Here is a 19,745-nt window from a genome sequence, read left to right as displayed (position 1 = left end):
CCCGTGAGGACACTGAGAAACCCTGGGTCCGGGGAGGTTAACTAACGTTTAAGGTCCCTCGGCCGCTCAGCGGAGGAGCTGGGCTTCACCCCCTCCTTCTGACCCCAAGTCCACTCCCCCCGAGGCCCCTGATACAGCAGTTTCCCCACGATCACCAGGGGCCTTGCCATCAGGATGCCCTCTGGCCTCCTAGTGTGCCCACCAACCCTCACGTCGGGGGCTGTCGGCTCCAGCTGGTCAGAGCTCGGCCCCCAGGGCCGGGTCCTGCTCAGAGCGCTTTCGGTGGATGGAGGGAGCCCCGGCAGGAAGCTCTGACCTGGGGGGTGGTCTGAACCCACCCCCCGCCCCCCAGTTCATCAGTCCCCACAGCAGGACTGGGCCCCAGAACTCCCCTTGGCTTTTGAGGGTCGAGGAGGGAAGGCCAAGGTCAGGGCGGCCCCTACCTGGTGATGCTCCACTCGGGCTCGATCCGCACGATGGTAGGATCCTCCATGTACTGGAAGAACAGGTCCTGGTGGATCCTGGCCCTGTCTACCTGCACCGTCACCTTCATTTCCAGCACCTCATCTGAGGACGTGGTGTTGCAGACGATGTAGGATGGAGAGCGCCTGGAGGGGGGAGATGGGGAGCCGGGCTCCTGGGTGTTGGGCGGGACTGTGGTCCCGGGTCAGGGCCCTCCCGTGCCCCTCCCTGTTCATCAGGCTCGTCAGAGGCAGTGGGTGAGCAGCGCCCCGACACAAAGCCCTGAGAACTACTGACAAAGACTCTCTCCTTGACCAGATTGTAGCCGGGTTCCTCTGAGCCCCCTTTTGGACTAGGCTTCTTCCTGAGGCCCTGTCTTTGATTTGCCGACCCCCATTTTTAGCAAGAATCCTGCTAACTTAGTTTGGCAAGAAACCCCCCTCCCCGATACCTGAGTGCCCTTGATATCTAATCAAATTCCGCCTCCTTAACCCTTGATGTCTGGTCACCCTGACTGCCTTCAGCAAGAGTCCTGTTAAGTCGGTTTAGCAAGAATCCTCCTAACCTTGTTTCCTCTTAGTAATTTTCCATCCACTGCCTCCCTCGCTCTGCTCCTTGGCTATAAATCCCCAGCTGTCTGCTGTATCTGGAGTCAAGCCCGATCTCTTTCTCCATTGCAAGAGTCCTGACACCTATTGCAGTAGTCCTGAGCAAGCTCTTCCTTACCATTTTAACAAGTGTCAGAGCCATTTTTTTCTTGAACACTCAGGCAAGGCCTGGCCTGACCTGACTTCAGATCTGCCGCAGCCCTCAGCATAGCTCTCTCCCAGGAAAACCTCTCTCTGCAGAACCTCATGCCAGCGGCGCAGGGAATGTCCCCAACCATACCTCTTCTAGTCCTGCATTAGATGCACCTCTTGCCTCCCTCCCAACCCTCACCCCTGCCCCAGCTTCCTGGCTCATGGACGGCGTGCCCTCCTGGGACTGGATGGTGGAACCAGGGGAGGAAAAGTCGGCTGCCCCTGGAGGTTCAACCTCAGCCAGCTCTCGGCAGTCCCGCCTGGCTCTGCAGCAGCTGGCCAGGAGCTAACCCAGGGGGAAGGGGCCCTAGATTCCAAACTGTGTCCCGTGGCACCCTAGGGTCCTGCACGGTGGGTGGTATGCAGGCACCAAGGCTAAACGGTGGGCAACGGCACGATGGACCGTTCCAAGGAAGGGGTGCCCGGCAGGTCCCCGGGCTGAGCCACAGCCAAGTATGCCCAGAACGTCCTCTCCCAAAGCGAATGGCCACTTTTTCAGGGAGGAGGACGCACCTCCAGAAGGTTAGCCGGAAGTCTGCTGCCTGTCAGCCCCGCCCACCCTCTGGGCTGCGAACCCTGGAGGCTGCCCTGAGGCGAGTTACCTGTGGAAGAGGCAGGGCTGCTTCCCAAACATCACCACCACGTTGCTGCCCGCGTTCAGGTTGGTGCCCGTGATGGTCACCTGTGTGCCTCCGGACATGGGCCCCCGGCTGGGCTTCAGGTCTGAGAGAGTCAGCGTCTGTGCAGGAAAGGATCTGGCCTGAGGATGCTTCTGGGTAGGCCTGAGGCAGCACCCCACTCCCGGATTCCACTCGCCTTCTGGAATCCCTAGTCATGGCGGCCTCCCAGAGAGCAGGCTCAGTTTACCGAGGCCTGTGGGGACAGGCGAGCATGTGCACCTCTACACTAATAACAGTCATAATAATATTAGCTACTATGCAGTGACATTTTAAGTGGCAGGCTTTATATTTTATGTGTATCGATAGTGAGATATACATTTTTTTAAATCGCCCAATCTATTCTACAAGGTAGGCATTATTACCCATCTTAAAGACAAGATTCAGAGATGTTAAGTAAAGTTTCCAAGGTCACAGAGCAAAGAAGCGGCCTGAGAACTGACTCCAGGGCTGGAGTTCTCCACCACCTCTCCAGTCTCCAGCGAGGGTCGCTTTCAGGAAGGTAAGTTGCCCCTTCCACAGGCCTCTCCAGAGAGCTGCCCAAAGCACCCAGGGGCCAGAGCAATGAGATGTGTGAGCCCCAGGGAAACCCAGGAGGAGAAGCAAAGAAGGGTCAGTGGATTGAGTGAAGAGTCAGATTGGGGATGGGCGTGGGGATGGGGGAGGATCTGTGAGCTGAAGATTTGGAGTCTCAGTTTGTTCTTTCATTAGCATTTTAATGGAAAAAACTTTCCTCAGTCCCAGGTGAGAAGCCTGTTATCTGCATTTAAATGAAGATTTCTCTCTCCTCGTACTCCCTTAAAGAATTCTGCACCAAAAGTTGAACCCACTCAGCTCCTCGGAGCGGGCAGGCAACCTCCCCTCCGAAAGGCCTCGATCGATAACACTAGGGGAGGAGAAGAGAAACCCCAGCGAAGCCCGCAGCCCCAAGGCCTGGCACGCGCGCGCCCCGCTCCCCGCACAGGGCACACGCGTGGGGACACGCAGAGACCCACGGGAACATAGGCGGACCTCTGCGCTCGGCGTCCGCCCAGCGCAGGCGCGCTCGCGGGGCCCGCCCACCCAGTCCCTGCAGATCCCGAACCTGGCAGCCCCCCGTGACACCCACCAAGCCAAGCCGAGGAACAGCTTATGCTGGCTCTGGCTTAACCCGAGACCCGCGCTGGGGTGGGGGAGATGAGACTGCTGCAAGAGTCTTCCTTTCTCAGCTTTGCCTACACCGTGCTGTGTGACTCAGCACAAGTCACTGACCCTTTCTGATCTCAAAGAATCAAAAAGTGGTCCTCTCAGAGGCGCCTGTTTTCTAACTTCCCACAGATGGTGCCTCTGCCCCACTGTCTGTAAAGGGAGAGCTTTCAGACCTGGCTCCTGCTGACCTCCCCGGAGAGGAAAGGGAAAGTGAGGGAGTTACTTAAGGCGTTAAGGGGCACCGTGGAAAGGAGAACAAGCTCCCTGGCAGCCTAGGGGTGAGGGTCCTGGAAGGGGTAGAAGTGAGTAACCCTGCTGGCTTTGCAGTGGCCCTCCTGTGTGGGGCTGGCTGGGTGCTGAGTTACTCTGGGGGTGGGGGGAGGATGATATGGAGACATGTTTTAAAGTTGGGAGAAACTACTAATTATTCAAGGTTTGCTTCATAAATATTTGTCAGTGGGTCTGCATGGGAAATCAAATTCGGCATTATTTGCCATCTCTTCCCTTGGCTCCCTCCCTGGATGGAGGCAAAGAGGGGGGAAAAGTGTTGCCTCTACAGAGATCTCCAGGGATAGAACTGGCGACAGCCCAAGAGTGCCGCTCTGCGGTCTATGGGCCTTGGTGTCGGGGTTTTGGGTGAATAAACCCACACATCAGAGCCTGGCCCGATTTGTGGAGGGAAACTGAGGCAGACCCAAACCTCGGCACTGGGAGGGGCTCCCCAGGCCCTGAGAGGCACCCCTGAAAAGGGACTCGCCAGGGGCTTCCATGGGGGTCCCAAGAGTGCCACCTGCCAGCTGCCCAGCACGGTGGGAAGGCAGTGAAGGCTCGGAGGTGCTGCGGGTGGGCGTGTGACAGAGGGGCATTCTGTCCTTCCTGCCTCCCTGGTATGACTCCTGGGGGACCTCTGCCCCTCATTCCCACCCTGAACCCCTCGGAGCTCTGTTGTCGGCAGTGAGGGGGGGGGGTTGCTCAACGACCAGGTCCTTAATGCAAACTGGGGTCTGGGAGGAGACTGGGGTCCGTGGCACCATTTCTCCCCCCACAGCTCTTCCCAAGCGGATGTGTATCGCCAGGATAGTGCCTCCGATAGAAAAGTGAACACGAGTCTGAGTCCCAGGGACCCACTGGACCAATGCATTTTCGCCTTGCGGCAACAACTCGCACCTTCCCTGCCCTTCTGCTCCAATTTCTCCTCCTCCCCATCAACTCCCCTCTCCCCACTCCCTTCTGCTCCCATCTTTTGGTGCCCTTCCATGTCACACCTTATGCCGGGAACAGCCTCCCGCTACTCGAGATCCATATGGAAAACTGTATTCTGCCTTAGACAGATCCTGCCTTTCCTTCTGGCTCCTTCCATGAAACCTTCCCTTAATACCTTACATCCAACCACATCCTGCTCCCAGGGTAGAAACACTCATGCAGGCAAGACCTTCCCTGAGAGCAGAAGAGGTTTTGGTTGTCTACCACATAAATGTGTTGTAAGAATTAAGCCCAAGAGCAGGTATCACAGAAGAAGGAGACAGAGAAGGGAAGGGAGTCAGGCCACTCAGAGGCTTGAGGAAGGATTGGACAGGCAGGGCAGAGCACAGCAAGGAACCTGGACAAAGTCTAGAGGCAGTGGGCACCCTGGGCTCTTCTGGAGCTGCGGGCTGACATGATGAAAATGGTATCCCCCAGTGTGGCTGGACTAGAATGGGTTCAGACCAATGGCAGGGATTTAAGGGGGCCACTGCAGTAGCAAAGGGAACGGGAAAAGTAAGACTCCAGGACGTGGTGATAGAGGGACTGACATCAGGAATTAGGGGAAGCCGAGCCACAGGCCACCAAGATGGTGGGCCCAGGTGACAGGCCACTGGCAGACATGGGCAAGGGAGGGGGACACGCTGTTTACGGGAGCTGACAGCTCGGGTGGACCATGGGAGGTGATGGCAGGACATCCAGGGGGCGGCGGCCTTTGAATTAGTCACAAAGGTAAGAAGCTTGGCTGGAGACACAGCAGAGACAGCTGAGGCCCAAAGGACACATCAGCTTAATGAAGTAGCGGCAGTTCCTGGTAGCGTTCACTTTGTCACCGCCAAGAGACCACAGGATAGAAACTGTTCCAGGTAACTGATTGGCCAAGGAAGTCCAGTGCTTGCTTTGGCCATGCAGCAGTGTCCGCCCTTTTACCACAGCTGCCAGGTAATTTCAGAGCCAGATTTCATGCCCAGTTTTCGTATGCCACGCCACACCTCTCAACCGCTTGGGGAGTGCGGTCCGTGTGTCTACCCATCTCAGTCTCTCTCTCCCTCTCGTTATCTCAGCTCTGCTGGAATAACAATGTCTGTGTATATAAATATATATATGATATATTTACATTTATGTAAATATATATACATTCATCACTAGTTGTCTTAAGGTATATTGGGCTTAACTTGGAAACTCCCCCAAACCCTTTCCGAAGAAGGTGGGAGTACAAATGCTAAACGAATAGGTAAAACTATACACAGCCACTAAATCCATGACGTGTGTGTTCCTCTAAGTGAGCTCCTGTGGGGGTTTAGTGACAGCCATGTTTATAAGGTTGGTTAGCTTTCAAAGAGTAGAGAGGGAGGAGTGCAGAGGTTAGGACCCAGGCAGAGAGGGGCATCTGAGGCACGTCCCTCCCAGGTTCACCCCCCACCCCCACCCCCAGCCCAATCACATCTCGTGCAAGTCCTCCATCTCCTCTCTCCTTCTGGACTGTGGGCCTCCTGGGGCAGGGGCTGCAGGGGTCTGAATCATCACTGTAACACCTGCAAGCCAGGCCCATCAAACTATATTATAAAATGCAACCAACTAAGCAAGTATTTATCAAATGACCTAGGGAGAGGTATTGTGCAAGGTGATACGTGGTTGTCAGTTAAAGGGAGGAAGAAGAAAGAGGAGGAAGGCAGATGAAAGAAGAGAGAGGAAGGAAGGAAGGAAGGAGAAAAATGGGCTTCCGTGACACATTTCCGGGCATTTGATACCCAGTCATAAAATCCATCATTTCAGGTTTCCAGCTTCCAAAAGCAGCTCAGAATCATGAGGAAATGATCTCATCACATCTGGCGTTAACCCCGAGAAGTTAACTGGATGGTAAAACAGTCGTGGCAATGATGCGATGTATGTAGCAGGGGATGTGCCCATGTCTCCAGCGTCCCTGTTGTCACAAGGCAGGGAGGTTCCCAAGTGCCCCTGCTCACAGAACCCCTCACCAGGGCTGGTCCGGTACCATGTTCAGGGGCCAGGGAGGGTCCAGGCTGGAGGGAATGTGAGGGCAGGGGTGAGATCTGCAGAGAGGCCTTGGGGTGGGGAGGGAAATGTGGGGAAGGGTGTTGGGGCGAGAGGGAGTAAGATAGGGATAGGACGATGGTGAGTGAGGAAGGTGGGGTGACTGGGGATAATGGGATGGAAGTGGTGGGGTGCCAGCACACAGGGAAAGGGCAGGGCACAGTAGTCATGGTGGCAATCATAGAAATCGTAAAGGCAGTGACACTAGAGGTGATAAATCTATTTTATCTAATTTTCACAATAACACCATGGGATAGATGCTTATTATTATCATGCCCATTTTACAAATGGAGACACTGAGGCACAGAAAATTAAACAACTTGCCCAAGTCCACCCAGTTAATAAGCGGCAGAGCCAGGGCTCAAATCCCAGGAGTCCCCATGCACAGCCCACACTCTCACCCACCGTGTCACGCTGACACTCAGCCAGAAGGGGACGTTGGGGCCCGAGAGCCAAAGCAACTTCCCTGGAGCTGCAGCCCAGCCCAGCCCGCCCAGCCAGCCAGGATGTGAATCCAGGTCTTCCCGACTTCCAAGGCTGTGCTCTCAAGCTCCGCAGGACGGGACTCCCACGACTTTGGCCTGGGTTTGCCCACAGAGGTCTAGAAGGGCTCAGCAATCATGGTAAAGAGGTCTGTGGCCTGTGCCTGGCCAGGCCGTTGGTGGCCGGGACTCACCATGAAGTAATAGAGCTGCGAGGACCTGGCCATGAACTCGGGCCGACACACAGCCACACAGATCTCCACGAAGCCGGCGTGCTGGCTGGGCTTGGCCTCCCCCATCTCACACACGATCCTGCAGGGTGGAGAGGACAGACCCCCAGGGGTCACAGGAGGGTCACAGGCCTCCCTGCCGTGACGCCTGGGCCCTACACCTACCCAGGCCTCCTTCTCTGTAGTAAGATCTCAGGGATGGGCAGAGAAGGAGGAGGTGAAAGATACCTGATTCCTCCCTTTCGGGGGCTCCTCCCTGGTTCTCAGGAAATGAGGAAGTGTGACCTACAGGGGTCTCTTTAGAGGCTCTCCGTAAAATGTGACTTACCCAAGGGCACACAGCCATCAGACAGGGACCTCGGAGCAGCCCTAAGGTTTGCAGGTCCTCGCCTAGGAGCTCTTTGCTCCCAAGGCTTGGACTGCCCCAGGCAGTGCTTTCTGCTCCCAGCCCCAGCCGGGGGCCTGGCGGGGGAGGGGGTTTTCATGCCGACAGGGGGAGAGGAAAGGGTGGGGGAGAGTCATAAATTCTCCCCTTTTAAAAAAAATTTTATTGTTTCACTTACAAAATTCGTTCATACCCTTTGAAAGCGAGACAGTATCAAAATGTGACAGTAAAATAAATTGTGCCTTTCTTCACTAATCTCTCTCAAAACTTTGGTGTATAAATCCTTGCAGACCTTTCTCTAGACCTATGCAAATATATAATATATACAATCTCCATTTTATAAATGAAGAACTGAGGCACAGAAAAGTTTGGCAACTTGCCCAAATATATAGATTTGCCCATATATCCACGTGTGTATATATATTTATGTCTGATATTATGCACACATATAAACATAAATGTGTATATATACACACATAAAATTACATACAAACATACATATGTAAAGAAACATATACATGGTTTTAAAAATAAAAGTGGAACTTAACCACCCATTATTTTTAACCCCTCCCTTTTTACTCAACAAAACAGCATGGACTTTCCCTAATGTCACAGTACACACAGCTCCGCTTTCTTCTTTTTAAGAGCTTCATGGTATTTCATATGATGCCTGTGTCATCATTTATTTAACCAGCCTCCTATTGTTATACATTTAACTTACCCTGATTTTTCTCCTACTCCAAATAACCCCGCAAAATGAACCAACCTACACACCTCCTTAAGCATTGCATATTTATTGAAATAGATTTCTGAGAAGGATTATTTGTGCTTTTAATGTTTGATAGTAGTGGGAAATAATGGTCCAGAAGGACTGTCCCAATTTTTACTTCCATCAACAGCAACTGAGTGAGATTACTTCACTCTTTGTCCAACACTAGATATTATCAGTCCTTTAAAATTTTTTCTAATATAATAGGAAAAAAAGATCTCATTTTCATTTTTATTCCCCTGATTACTGGTGAGGTTGCATGTATTATATGTGTGTGTGTGTGTGTTTAAATCTTACATAGCCTTCCCTGTGACTTGTCTGAAGCCCTCTCTTTATTTTGCTGATGGATTATCTTTCTGTAGGAGCTTCTGAATTAGGAGAATTAACTTTTCTCCATAATAAATATTGAAATTATTTTCTCCCAGTCGATCACTTGTTTTTCAACTTGGTTTATAAAGTCTTTTTTGCCACTTGAAAGTTTAAAACTATCTGTGTGGTTCAATTGCTCATTCTTTTACTTTATGGCTTCCGGGTTCTGTGTGAGAGTCTAGCAAAAATATATGCTTTTCTGTGTAGATAACATAATTAATACATGTTCAGTTTTTTAAAAAGTACATAAAAACACTTGCCATACCTACATTCCACTCCCACCCCAACTGCATCACCCAGAAGTATCCATTGTCAACATATTGGTGTACATGTTTCCAGTCTTGTTTTCCTTTTACAAAATTAATTATAAACTTTGTATTCTGCTTGGTAAGCTGTGTTCTCACTTAATATACCTTGAGTATATGCCTGGTCATGATTCTTCTACATATCACATTTAATGGTTGTGTAGTTTACTGTCCTATGTATAGACAATAATTTATTAAATTAATTAATTCCCTATTTTTAGATATACAAATTGCTTCCACATTTTCACTGTTACAAATAAGGCCAAAATAAGCATTCTTGCAAATAAATATTTGTGCATTCTGTTTATTTAGGGAAAGTTCTAGAAGTATTATGCCCAGGCTAAAGATGTTTGACCTGCATTTCCAAACTGCCTTCCAGGAAGGTCGTCCCAATTTACCCTCCCGACATGAATGTATGAATGTGCTATTTCTTATGCCTCTCATCTGCACTGGGGGGGGCATTAACTTTTAAAAATTGTTCCCCATTTCATTGGTTACTACTGATGTTAAACATTTTTTTTATATGACTTTAGTTCTTGGTCTGTCCTGTGAATTGCACATTCATGCTCTTTGCTAATTTTGTGATAGTTGCCTTTTATCTATATCTTTTATCTAACCTCTTTAAATGTTAAGAAAAAGCATACTGTAACAGGCCATAACAATACTCTCAGTTTATCATTCATAGTTTTACTTTGTACACAGAGTTTTTGGTGCACAAGTTTTGTCTTACATACTCAAATCTCCTAATCTTTTCCTTTATAATTTTTTCTTTTGCAGTTATACCTGGAACACCTTCCCTTTCTTGAAATCAAATAAATTCTCACCTGCATTTTCTTCTAATCCTTTCACATTTTCATTTTTTACCCTTAACTCTTTACTCCATCTGGAATTTACTCTGGTGTATAATATGAAATAAGAATCTGATATTGTACTTTTTCCAGGGGGTGAAATTGTACCACTTATTGAATGAGCTTTGCTTTCCTTGCTGATTTGAAATGTCATCTTTATCACATACTAAATTTTTATGTATCAAGATTCTTTTTCTGGTGTTCTATCTTATTCCACTGATCTAACAAGTATCACAATATTTAATCATGTGGCTTTATAATATTTTTTGTATCTGGCTATACAAGTCCAGAGTAGGGCGTTTTAAAGTTCCCCAAATCACAATATATCCGTAGCAGCCTGCTTTGGTTTTGTTCTAGGAAGGACAAAAAGTTGAAGGAGCCACAGAAAGGTCTTTGGGTAAGTAAGTGATGATGGACCAGGATGGGTCCTACCAAGCCTGGAGCCTTCAATCATCTTATCTACTATGAGTGTTTTGGGAAGAACCAGATGGAAATCAAGGAGGAATTGAGGATGGCAGGACTGATGGTTCCAGAACCACAAAATCTGGGTAACCCTCAGCCAGCACAAGCATAAACGCACTCACCTACCTAAGTGAGACCTTGCAAAGAGTCAGTAACTTATGCACACAGGGACAAGTGGCAAGGTTTCACTCCAGGAGGGGCAGCAAAGAGGGTGTAGAATATAGATTCTATTGCGCTGGTGAATATTTATTTCATGCTTGTGTTTGCTGGGCTGGAAAATTGTATTTACTTATTTACAAGGTAATACATGACTCACAAACCTTCCCTGCCATGTAGGTTAGAGGTCAAGGTCACTCGTTGAATGGCCCTCTCCGTGGACCAGCAGACTTTGATGGAGAAAAACAATCCAAGTCCCCACAGGCCTGAAAGTGGGTGTGAAGGTTCATTCTCAGCCTCCACAGAGGGTAGCATAGGATTAGCTCCTTCCGTAATTGGGGGAGGACAGGAGTGGGGAGGTAGGGACAGCGGAGGGAGTTAGGGTAAGGAACTGAACTCACGCTTCTGCAGATTTTGATTTTGCTTTGTCTTGCTCCTACTCATCCTCACACCTCAAGGAGGTAATGATCACTTTCCCCTTTTCTCCCAGCCATCTCCCCTTCCCCTTTCTGGACTTCTCCCAATATGGCAGCTAGCTAGTTCAGGGGCTGGGGAGTTGCAGGAGTCCCCCACACCCTAGAACGTGAGGGACATTCTCCTTTTCTGTCCATAAGTTCTAAGACCATCTATTGTTGATCGGGGAAGGTAAGTCAACATCAATCGTCCATTTATATGGACTTCTCTTCCCTGCTCCTCCCACGTCTCAGACGGCCTCCACTTACTGTTCCGCAGGAATGTAGCCATCTACCAAAGGGCTGCACTCCACGCCGGCCACCTTGACATGGGAGGCGATGTCCCGGAATTCCAGGCCCAGGTTCTCCCCTCGGATGGTGACCTTGGTGCCCCCTTCCCGGGGGCCTGTCACTGGGATTATCTAGAAGGAGGAAGCACAGTAATCAGACGCCAAGACAGAGCGATCCCCCACTGCTGATGGGGCAAGGGAGAGGCTGCGGGCTCTTCCCTATCTCCACTCCATTCCCTGAGCTGAGTCCAAGTCCACGAGGGCACCCAGGTCTGGGACTGTCAATGGGCAGGAGCTTCTGGTAGAATAGTCTGTGCTTGTGTATGGTTTTAGGAGCAGGGTTCAAAGCCCCTTGTTCCTCTTCCCATTTCACAGAAGAAGAGAGAGAATGTGATCTGCAGTGTTACTGGGTAATTCACAGAAAATCGGGATTAAAGCCTTCCAGCATTTGCTCATGTTGGTTCCACTCTCAGTGAAAATGAACAAGCCTCCTATCAACCCACACGGCCCTCCACACGATGGCATCCACCCATCTTTCAAGAGCCTTGTCAAAAGTCACTTCCCCATCACCAGATGTTCTCTCGGTTTCTCTCCACTGAGATTTCAGGACACCTTCTTTGTGCTCTTTTCACAGTAACGTTTGTGTCAGATTCCCCACCCTGCCACCCCCCTACCCCTACCTCTTCAGATCCTGAGTCCCTGAGAGCAGGGATGGCAGTGCCTCCTTTCTCTGTGTGAACTTTCCAGGGAAGGCACCGTATTCTACTTTTTGAGCTGTAATTGTGCTGGAAACCCCAACTACCCAAGCATCTTCCTGGAGTTAGAAAAGCCTTCGTCACTGCCCCTCTGCCTTCGTTGTTTGGCTTGGTTTGTTTGGGTTTAATTTAGACTTTACCCTCATACACTTGCCCAAAATGACTGGCTTTCCCTCCTAAGACAGCACTGTTGATGCTAAAAACCCATGGCTGGAATGTGAGGATTCAGCCACCAAGGGCCTGCTTTGAGGTGGCGGCTCCGCACAGCTCACGTGACCTAATCATGACCTCCCACAGCAGTGACCTCAGTGGCAGAAGACGTTCCATGCCAGCCTCTCCTGGCATTTGACGGACCAGAGAAGGGCCCATTTCCTGTTCCTGGTGTCTCTGAACATCAGCACCTGGATCTCGGCCAACGTCAGTGGGATCACAATTGGAGGAGCCCAGGTAGGCTACCTCTTAATATTCCCTACTCTCTCCATCCCCCCAGGGTCACAAGTGGGGGGGTTCCATCCTGGGGGGAGGGTGAAAGATGGGGAAGGGAGCGACAGCTTTGCCGGGCCTTGCAGGCTGTTCACCTACAAAGCTCAAGATACTTCCTGCTTCTCACATATGCAGGTGTGCACATCTGTGAGTGTGAGGGTTCATGAGTGTGTGGGTTTGCACATGCACGTTCCCACTGCAGTGAAAAAAAGAATAGGTTCTTTGGAGACACAGGCTTGTTTCTGTGTGAGGGAGACAGACAGATAGAGGGGGGGTGGGCAGTGGGAGTCCCTGTCCTTCCCAGGTGGACTGCCCAACTAGTCCCCAAAGCGCCACTGGCACCTGGCAGCAGCACCTGCATGATATTCCAGCCCTGGCTTGTCGTCCTGAAAAGGGAGTTTTATCTCTGGCGCAGTCCATGGTTCCCCAGGATCCCTGGAGGGCTGATGCCAGTATGGAGCCAGTAAATAGCGTCCGTGGCAGGGAGGTTTGTTTCATTTGCCATCTCCTCCCTGTGATTTTTTTTGGTCTCAGGCCAAGAAGAAAGCCAGTCCCACCGTTTTCACCAGACACACCATTAGCAGTCCTGAGAGGCAGCCCCCTGGGGGATGGCTTCTTGCTACGGGGCTCTGAGGGTGGGGGGCGGCAGGAAAGGAGGGGGGGCCCTCGTTCAGATGTGGCGCCACAGGCCTCCACCTGCCCTCCTTCTCCAGATAATTCTGTAGGTAAAACACATAAGTATCTTTCCCCAGTTTGAGAATCGCTGTTGAGATTCCTACCCATGCAGGACACTGAAGTCCGGGCTGAATGAAGCTCTCGGCGTCTGGAAAACCAGGAATGTGGAGGGTGAAGGTGCAAAGCGGGGGGCACATCTAGAGGGCCACGCCCGAGAGGCTGCTTTGCTGGAGGAAGCTGCTTACTCACGAGTCGAGCTCCTTCCTGCTTTTACACGTCCCCGGTGGGTGGGCGTGCAGCGTTTGTGAGGGAGGGTCGAGGGAATGTATGGGTGTGTTCGCCTTTGTGGTGGCAGAGGACAGCAATCCAGTAATCAAGAGACTTGGCCTTCAGGGCCCCTTGATTTACACTTTGGTCAGAGTAAATCTGAGCATCGGTCTTTTCATGTGGGAAAGGGTGATAATAACCTTGGCCTTGGCAGGCATCATGGGTTGAACTGTGGCCCCCTAAATCCATATGTTGAAGTCCTAAACCCCAGCACCTCAGAATTGTGACCTTCTTTGGAGAAAGGGTCTTTATAGAGGTAGTCAAGTCAAAATGGGGTCATTCAGGTGGGTCCTAATCCAATAGGACTGATGTCCTCATAAAAAGAGGAAATTTGCAGAGACACACATGGCAGGAAGTCAATAAGAAGAGGCACAGGAAGAAGACAGCCACCTACAAGCCAAGGAGAGAGGCCTGGAACAGACCCTTCCCTCACAGCCATTAGAAGGAACCAACCCTGCAACACCTTGATCTCAACTTCCAGCCTCCAGAACTGAGAGACAATACGTTTCTGTTGTTTACGGCACTTCATTGCAGCAGCCCTAGGAAACCACACAGCAGGGCTGTTGTGAGGCCGGATGAAGTGAGGGATGTCAGGATATTTCACAAACTCTGAAGCACCACACAAATGTTCGGCCTGTGATTGTGCCCGCCGTTGTAAGGGTACCAGATACGGGTGTTTGTGAAACTGCACAGAGCTGGATGCCCAGTGTCCCCTCACTACGGACGGACAGACTGAGCTTCCTTCTCGTCTTCTTCCCTCTGTCCCCCCGTGGCGTTATTATCATCAGCATCAACCATGGCAAAGAGGCACCGAGCACCTACAATGAGCTAAGTGCTGGGCCACAGGTGCAGATGTGTCAGACACCGTCCTGCAGCTGAGACATGCACGATTTTCCCTTATTTTATGAGAGGAGCAAGGGATTCCAGCCCGGGTGCGGGGAACCTTAGAGGGTCTTTGTGCCGGGAGTGTGGAGGTGAAGACACCAGGGCAGTGATGGGCTTAGACACACGATTTAAAAATGATTTTAACAATGTCAGTGATGAACGAGGAGGAGGAGGGTGGTGAGATCCCCACGGGCTGGGCCTGCAGCCAGGCATCTTGCATGGATTCGCTCATGTAATCCCTGTCACTCCCCTGTGAGGGACGCTTCGACCCAGGGCACGGGTGAGGAAGCTGAGGCCTGGGGATAGAGATGAAGTAGTCCCAGGGGACCCAACAATTACTTGGGATTAGCAAATGGAGCTGGGATTCAAACGCTGTTCTCTGTGATCCCACTGTCTGCATCTTTAGCCCTGCCCTGCCCCTCACGGCTCCTTGTTCCACAGCCCGTGTCCCCTCTGTCCTCCCGAACTGCGCTCCTGGTCCGTTTCTGCCATTTTACAGCTTAGGTCTGGCTTCGTGTGAGTCCCGAGGCCTCTCCACTTTGACCTGCTCCACCTCTCCGGGGCTGGGCTCCACGCCCTTGACCCCCAGGCAGCCTCACTCACAGGCTGACTGCTTAATGAGGCTGCAGCTGATGGAGCTTCATGGCCTTGCCACCAGGACTCTTGGAGACAAGGAAGGGGTGTCGAGGACCACGAGTCCTTTCGGACGCAGCTCACATGGAGACTCCATAGGGCAGTCGAACCCTCTCTGCTCTCGACCTCCCTTGATGAGGGGAGGGCCCCTGAGCCAAGCCTAAAGCCGCTACGGAATTGCAGGGAAACGAGGATGCCCGCAGCCAGCTGGGCACCTGGTGGTCACGGGGGTGACGGACACCACGCCAGCCATGGCTCCCAGGGCCCCGCCCGTGGCAGGACAGGGCTCAGCGGCCCAGAGCGGGCCCAGCGGCCCACGGCTCACCTCGGTGATGCGGGGATTCGTGCACTTGCTGTTGGTGCCCGACAGCTCCAGCCAGTGGCTCTCGTGGATGGGGCAGTGCTGCCGGAGGGTACACTGGCCCTGGCCCTGGCACCAGCCGCATTCGAAGTCTGGGTCCGCCTTGAGGCACAGCCCGCAGCTCTCACGCATGGCGCCGCACTTATAGAGGTGAACTGTGGGCAAAGGGCAAGGGGGGCTTGGAGGTGGGGCAGGGGGCTGGGAGGGGCCCGGGAGTGCGGACCAGGAGGGCAGTGCCGGCCTGGATGATGGGACGTGAGGCAGCCTTGTCCACCCCACCCCCCCGCCCTTCGGATGCAGGGGAAGCCTGAGCAGAGGATCGTGGCTGGGAGGCGGAGTCTCCCTCAGTCTCTGGGGCCCTCCTTCCAGCCCGCTCTGCTCCCTCCACTGTACTTCCAGGAGCCACCCCCCTGCACCGAGCAGTCACAGAGCAGCGAGGGTGCTGGAGAGGCGCGGAGAGCGGGCTTGGCTTGGGTGGGGGACGGAATGGCACTGCCCACGAGTGGGAGCTGCCCCTCCCTCCCCCTGCCTCCCTGGGGCCCTCCTTCCGCACCTTTATTCTGAGCTGGGTTATCAATGTTGAAGTGCCCGTTCCACACGACCGTCAGCTTCACCGGCAGGTTGTTGATCTCCATCCCTTCGTAGGAATACTGCAGCCGGGACCGGAAGGAAAGGAGAAAGCTGGGTCACAGAGATTTCTAGGGAGGGCCCAATGTTCGGCCTGGTGTCCGCAAAAGTGCACGGGGTCAAAGGCAGGCCAAGACTGTGCACGCACGTGTGTGTGAGCACACATAAGCACGGGTGGGCAGGGTGGGCACGCACATCTCAGGGGACCAGAACAGGGGGTCAAGAAGCTAAGGCGGGGAGATGCCAGGCCTGGGGGGGACACCCATTTGGAATGTGGGTTCACAGAGCAGATCTGTGCAAGTGGCTTGGCCACCTTCTGCGGAGGCCTGTTCCTGCCAGCTGGGCTCTCCCCTGGAGGTTAGTGAGAGAGGAACCTGCCCCCGCCCTGGCTGCGCAGGGGAACCTGCCAGTCCTCGATGTGATTTGGGAGCTTTAATTTCTAGGACATGTTCAGGGGAGGTGGGTGCTTTACCAGAGACCTGGCCAAGCCTGAACAATTTGCAGGCAGGGAGAGTGGTTGCAAAGGGGAAGCAATGGAGGAGCGGCACCCTTCAGGGAATGAGAGGCTGAGGGTTAGCAGAGGAGAGGACTGGGTGAGAGCTCAGAGGTGAGGTGGGAAATCCTGAGGCCACCCTAGGGCACAAACCTGGGAATCTGGGTCAAGACTCCAGAGGCTCTAAGACAGAGCAGGGGCCCCAGCTCCACGGCTGCCCATGGTGGGGCGGCAGGGAGCTGCCTCTAGGCCTCTGGGCCCTGCTTCCCTGCCGAGCTCTCCTCTAATGTTCCACCCAGCTGGGTCCATCCCATGGGACTGTGGTGCTAAGGGGGGGAGGGGGTGAAGTGGGAGGTACCTCTCAGGCAGCCCCCAGGATGCCAGCCCCCATCTGCCTTCTGACAGCAGGCATTCTCTATCCCCGGGGAAGGAGTGCAGGCAGCAGGAGCTTGGAACCTGCCCTGGGCAGCTTCTCCAATCCCTACCTGATGATTTTCTCATTATTCCACTAGATTCTGCCCACCACAGCGGGTGGGATGGAGGAGCAGAGCTGAGACAGGTTTTCTGCAGAGGAGGGGCTGAGGATGGGCGATTTGTTGGAAGAGCTCAGTCCAGGAGACTTGGTCTGAAGTTGTGTCTGCAGAGCCAGGGGGCTCTTTTAATGCAGAGTTGAAGTTTGGTGGGGCTGGGCCGTGGGGTGTTCGCGGCTGTTGTGTCAGGCCGCTGATGTTCCCTCCTTCACTGAGGGGAGGCAGCACAGGAACTCGGGGATGCCCCGGCTGTGGAGGGTCTCAGGGCCTCTGCCTCTGTAGCTTATCCACAGGGGCTTCTAAAGGAGATGTTGTCATCTTAACCTGGGAAATTGCCCTATATTCCTGAGTGACAGAACGTGCTCCATCATGAGCATGCTGTGACGCTGTCCTCCTATAGAAACATAAGTAGGGTGTGTGTCCAGCCTTCTTCGGGCTCTAACCTAGCACACCAGAATTTTTCACTAACTCCCTGGTGATGACGCCCCGGCCAGGGAGCCACATGCGGTGTTTGTCCCACAATGGCGGTGGTTTGCCTTGCACCATCCACACTCTCGTATAATCGCCCTCAAGATCTTTGACACCTGGGCCAAGGCCAGGGTCCGGGCTGAGCCATAGAGTAAAGCAAAGCTCTCTACCCCTGCAGAAACAACACTGGAGAATTTTTTTTGATCAGCCCATAGCTCAGCTGGGGACTCATAAGCTTTTCGCCACGTAGCCCAGTAGCCAACTCCCCAGAGATTAAGTTTTTTGCGTCTGGGTGGGTCGTTCCAAGTCGTCGTGAGTTTTTCTCAAAAAAAAACCTCTTCCCCTCTCGTGGTGGTCTATGGACCACCTTCATCAGAGTCATGGGGATGGGGCTGGGGATGAGGTCTACTAAATGCAGATTCCAGGGCCCCACCCAGACCTGCCGAATTGGAATCTCTGGAGACGGGAGCATTTCCAATTAGGTACTCTGAGTCTGGTGCTGCTAAAGTTAGAGAATCGCTGCTCCTTGCCATCTGCTAGCAGCAGGGAGACAGAGGACAGCCAAGGGGGAGGTGTGTAGGGGGTGCGGGGGGAGAACCCTTTCCAGACGCCCCTTCCCATTTCCTCCTCTAGCCAAGCTCCACTGCCCCCATCCTTCCCGTCCCCTTCCTCCAAGGCCCCAGTGGGGGAAAGGTGGCAAGGGCCAGTGTCAGGCTGCTCTGACCTCTAGGAGGGATGCTGGTGGTGCCTAAATCGGCATCGAAGCCAGGCTCCTGCCTCTCAGGTCTGGGTCTGTCCAGGACCCAAAGCGGAGGCAGCAGGCAGTGACCAGGGGCGTGTTGGCCGAAGATCAAGAGAACCTTCAGGCCCCTCTCAGGAAGGACCTGAGATTCCCCCAGAGAGCAAGGCGAGACACACCGCCCACGTATGCATGGGAGTTCCTGCGTGCATGAATGTTTCTGCATGCGTGCTGAAGTGAGAAGAGGTCTGTGCACATCCGTAGGATCTATGCATTCAGATGTGCGTGTGCATGTGAGCACACACGGGCACACACGTGGACTGCCGTTTAGGGGCTCCGCAGTGACCGGCTGTGTGAATGTGGGCAGAGGATCCGAATCTCAGACTCCCCACGTGTAAAGTGGGAATTACACGCAGTGCGTGCCTCACGGGATTGTTGGAAGGGTCCAGGTAACCATCCGATGCTCTGGGCACAGTGCCTGTTGCAGAGAATGAGCACCCAAATATTATTGTGTATTTGAATCTATGTGTGTACACTTGGGGATGCGGTGCAAAAAATATACCTGTGTTCCCTGTGTTTACGTTTATGTGGAATAATAATAGCAGCACTTATTGGGTGTTTGTGCGCCAGACACTTGGTACATATGGAGATGGATGCATATGAGAACACTTATGTGTTCGGATGTGCGGCGTGTGCACGCATTTTCTTTTTGAAGGAGAAATAAAAAAGGCTTTAAGGATCAAATATGCTGGGCATTGCTTCCTCTTTCTCCTCCCCATTCCTGAGATCTCAATTCTAAAATATTACAGAAATCATTAACCCCGGTGTTGCCCCACCAACCCCTTGGCCTCTAGGGAGGTCACGCTCCTTCCTGGAGATGCCCTCTCTCCCCCTTGACCTGCATCCTGCAGGGGGAGGGGCGGACTGCTGGGGGACCCTGGACCACTGGCTCGCATCCCCCGACCACTCCCCACCTCTGCTCCACTTAGCATTTATATAGCTCTCTGTGATCAGTGGGCAGTTAATCCGCACAAAGCCCAGAGCTGGGGGAAGAGTGTTTCAGGCTCCTATGGGCCAGGAGGTTAAGTGTCTCAGTCAAGGACTGGCTCATCGTAGCCCAGCTCTTGGACAACGTTGCTCATCACCTGGGGAAAGAGTGAAGCTCAGTTTCCCTACCTTCTAGAGCAAAGAGAAGACCTCTGTATAATTTGGACGTTCTTCCCTCCAACCATTCCCTTGTCTATTTTGCTGGAAAGTTCTATCATTCTATCACCAACGTAAGACACCAGTGTATGCTGTGTCCATCTCCAGGACCCCAGAGGCTCAGCAGACCCATTTCCAGCTGTGTTCCAGTAAACCAGGAAGGGGGAAAATTTACCCCCTATCGGTCTCCCTGTCCTTGTTTTGCACGCAGTAAATTGGGGCACCACGAGAAACCATGGGGCCACCGTGGGTCGGTGGAAGATGGGCGTAGAGCCCTAGGGCGTCATGGCCGGCACTGCAGCCAGCTGGCTGCCCCCTGCGGCCCACTGACGCCCGTGATTGCCAGTGACTGAGGGGCGGGACTGGGCACTATTATTAGCAGCACTTGACATCT

General features: G+C 52.8%; 1 protein-coding gene across 1 annotated transcript in view; it reads right to left on the bottom strand.

Annotated features, from left to right (window-relative positions):
- PLXNA4 (plexin A4) overlaps nucleotides 1-19,745 on the bottom strand; it is a 447,305-nt gene that overhangs the window by 59,707 nt on the left and 367,853 nt on the right. Inside the window, exons 11-16 of the mRNA XM_036863673.1 lie at nucleotides 15,845-15,941; nucleotides 15,256-15,446; nucleotides 11,153-11,304; nucleotides 7,101-7,218; nucleotides 1,865-2,001; nucleotides 444-608 (exon numbers count right to left, since the gene is read on the bottom strand). Coding sequence (XP_036719568.1) covers nucleotides 444-608; nucleotides 1,865-2,001; nucleotides 7,101-7,218; nucleotides 11,153-11,304; nucleotides 15,256-15,446; nucleotides 15,845-15,941 — 860 coding nt within the window. The remainder of the gene's footprint in view (nucleotides 1-443; nucleotides 609-1,864; nucleotides 2,002-7,100; nucleotides 7,219-11,152; nucleotides 11,305-15,255; nucleotides 15,447-15,844; nucleotides 15,942-19,745) is intronic.

Source organism: Balaenoptera musculus, chromosome 9 (assembly GCF_009873245.2).
Source record: "Balaenoptera musculus isolate JJ_BM4_2016_0621 chromosome 9, mBalMus1.pri.v3, whole genome shotgun sequence".
NCBI lineage: Eukaryota > Metazoa > Chordata > Mammalia > Artiodactyla > Balaenopteridae > Balaenoptera > Balaenoptera musculus.
This window is presented reverse-complemented; position numbering and strand designations above follow the sequence as displayed.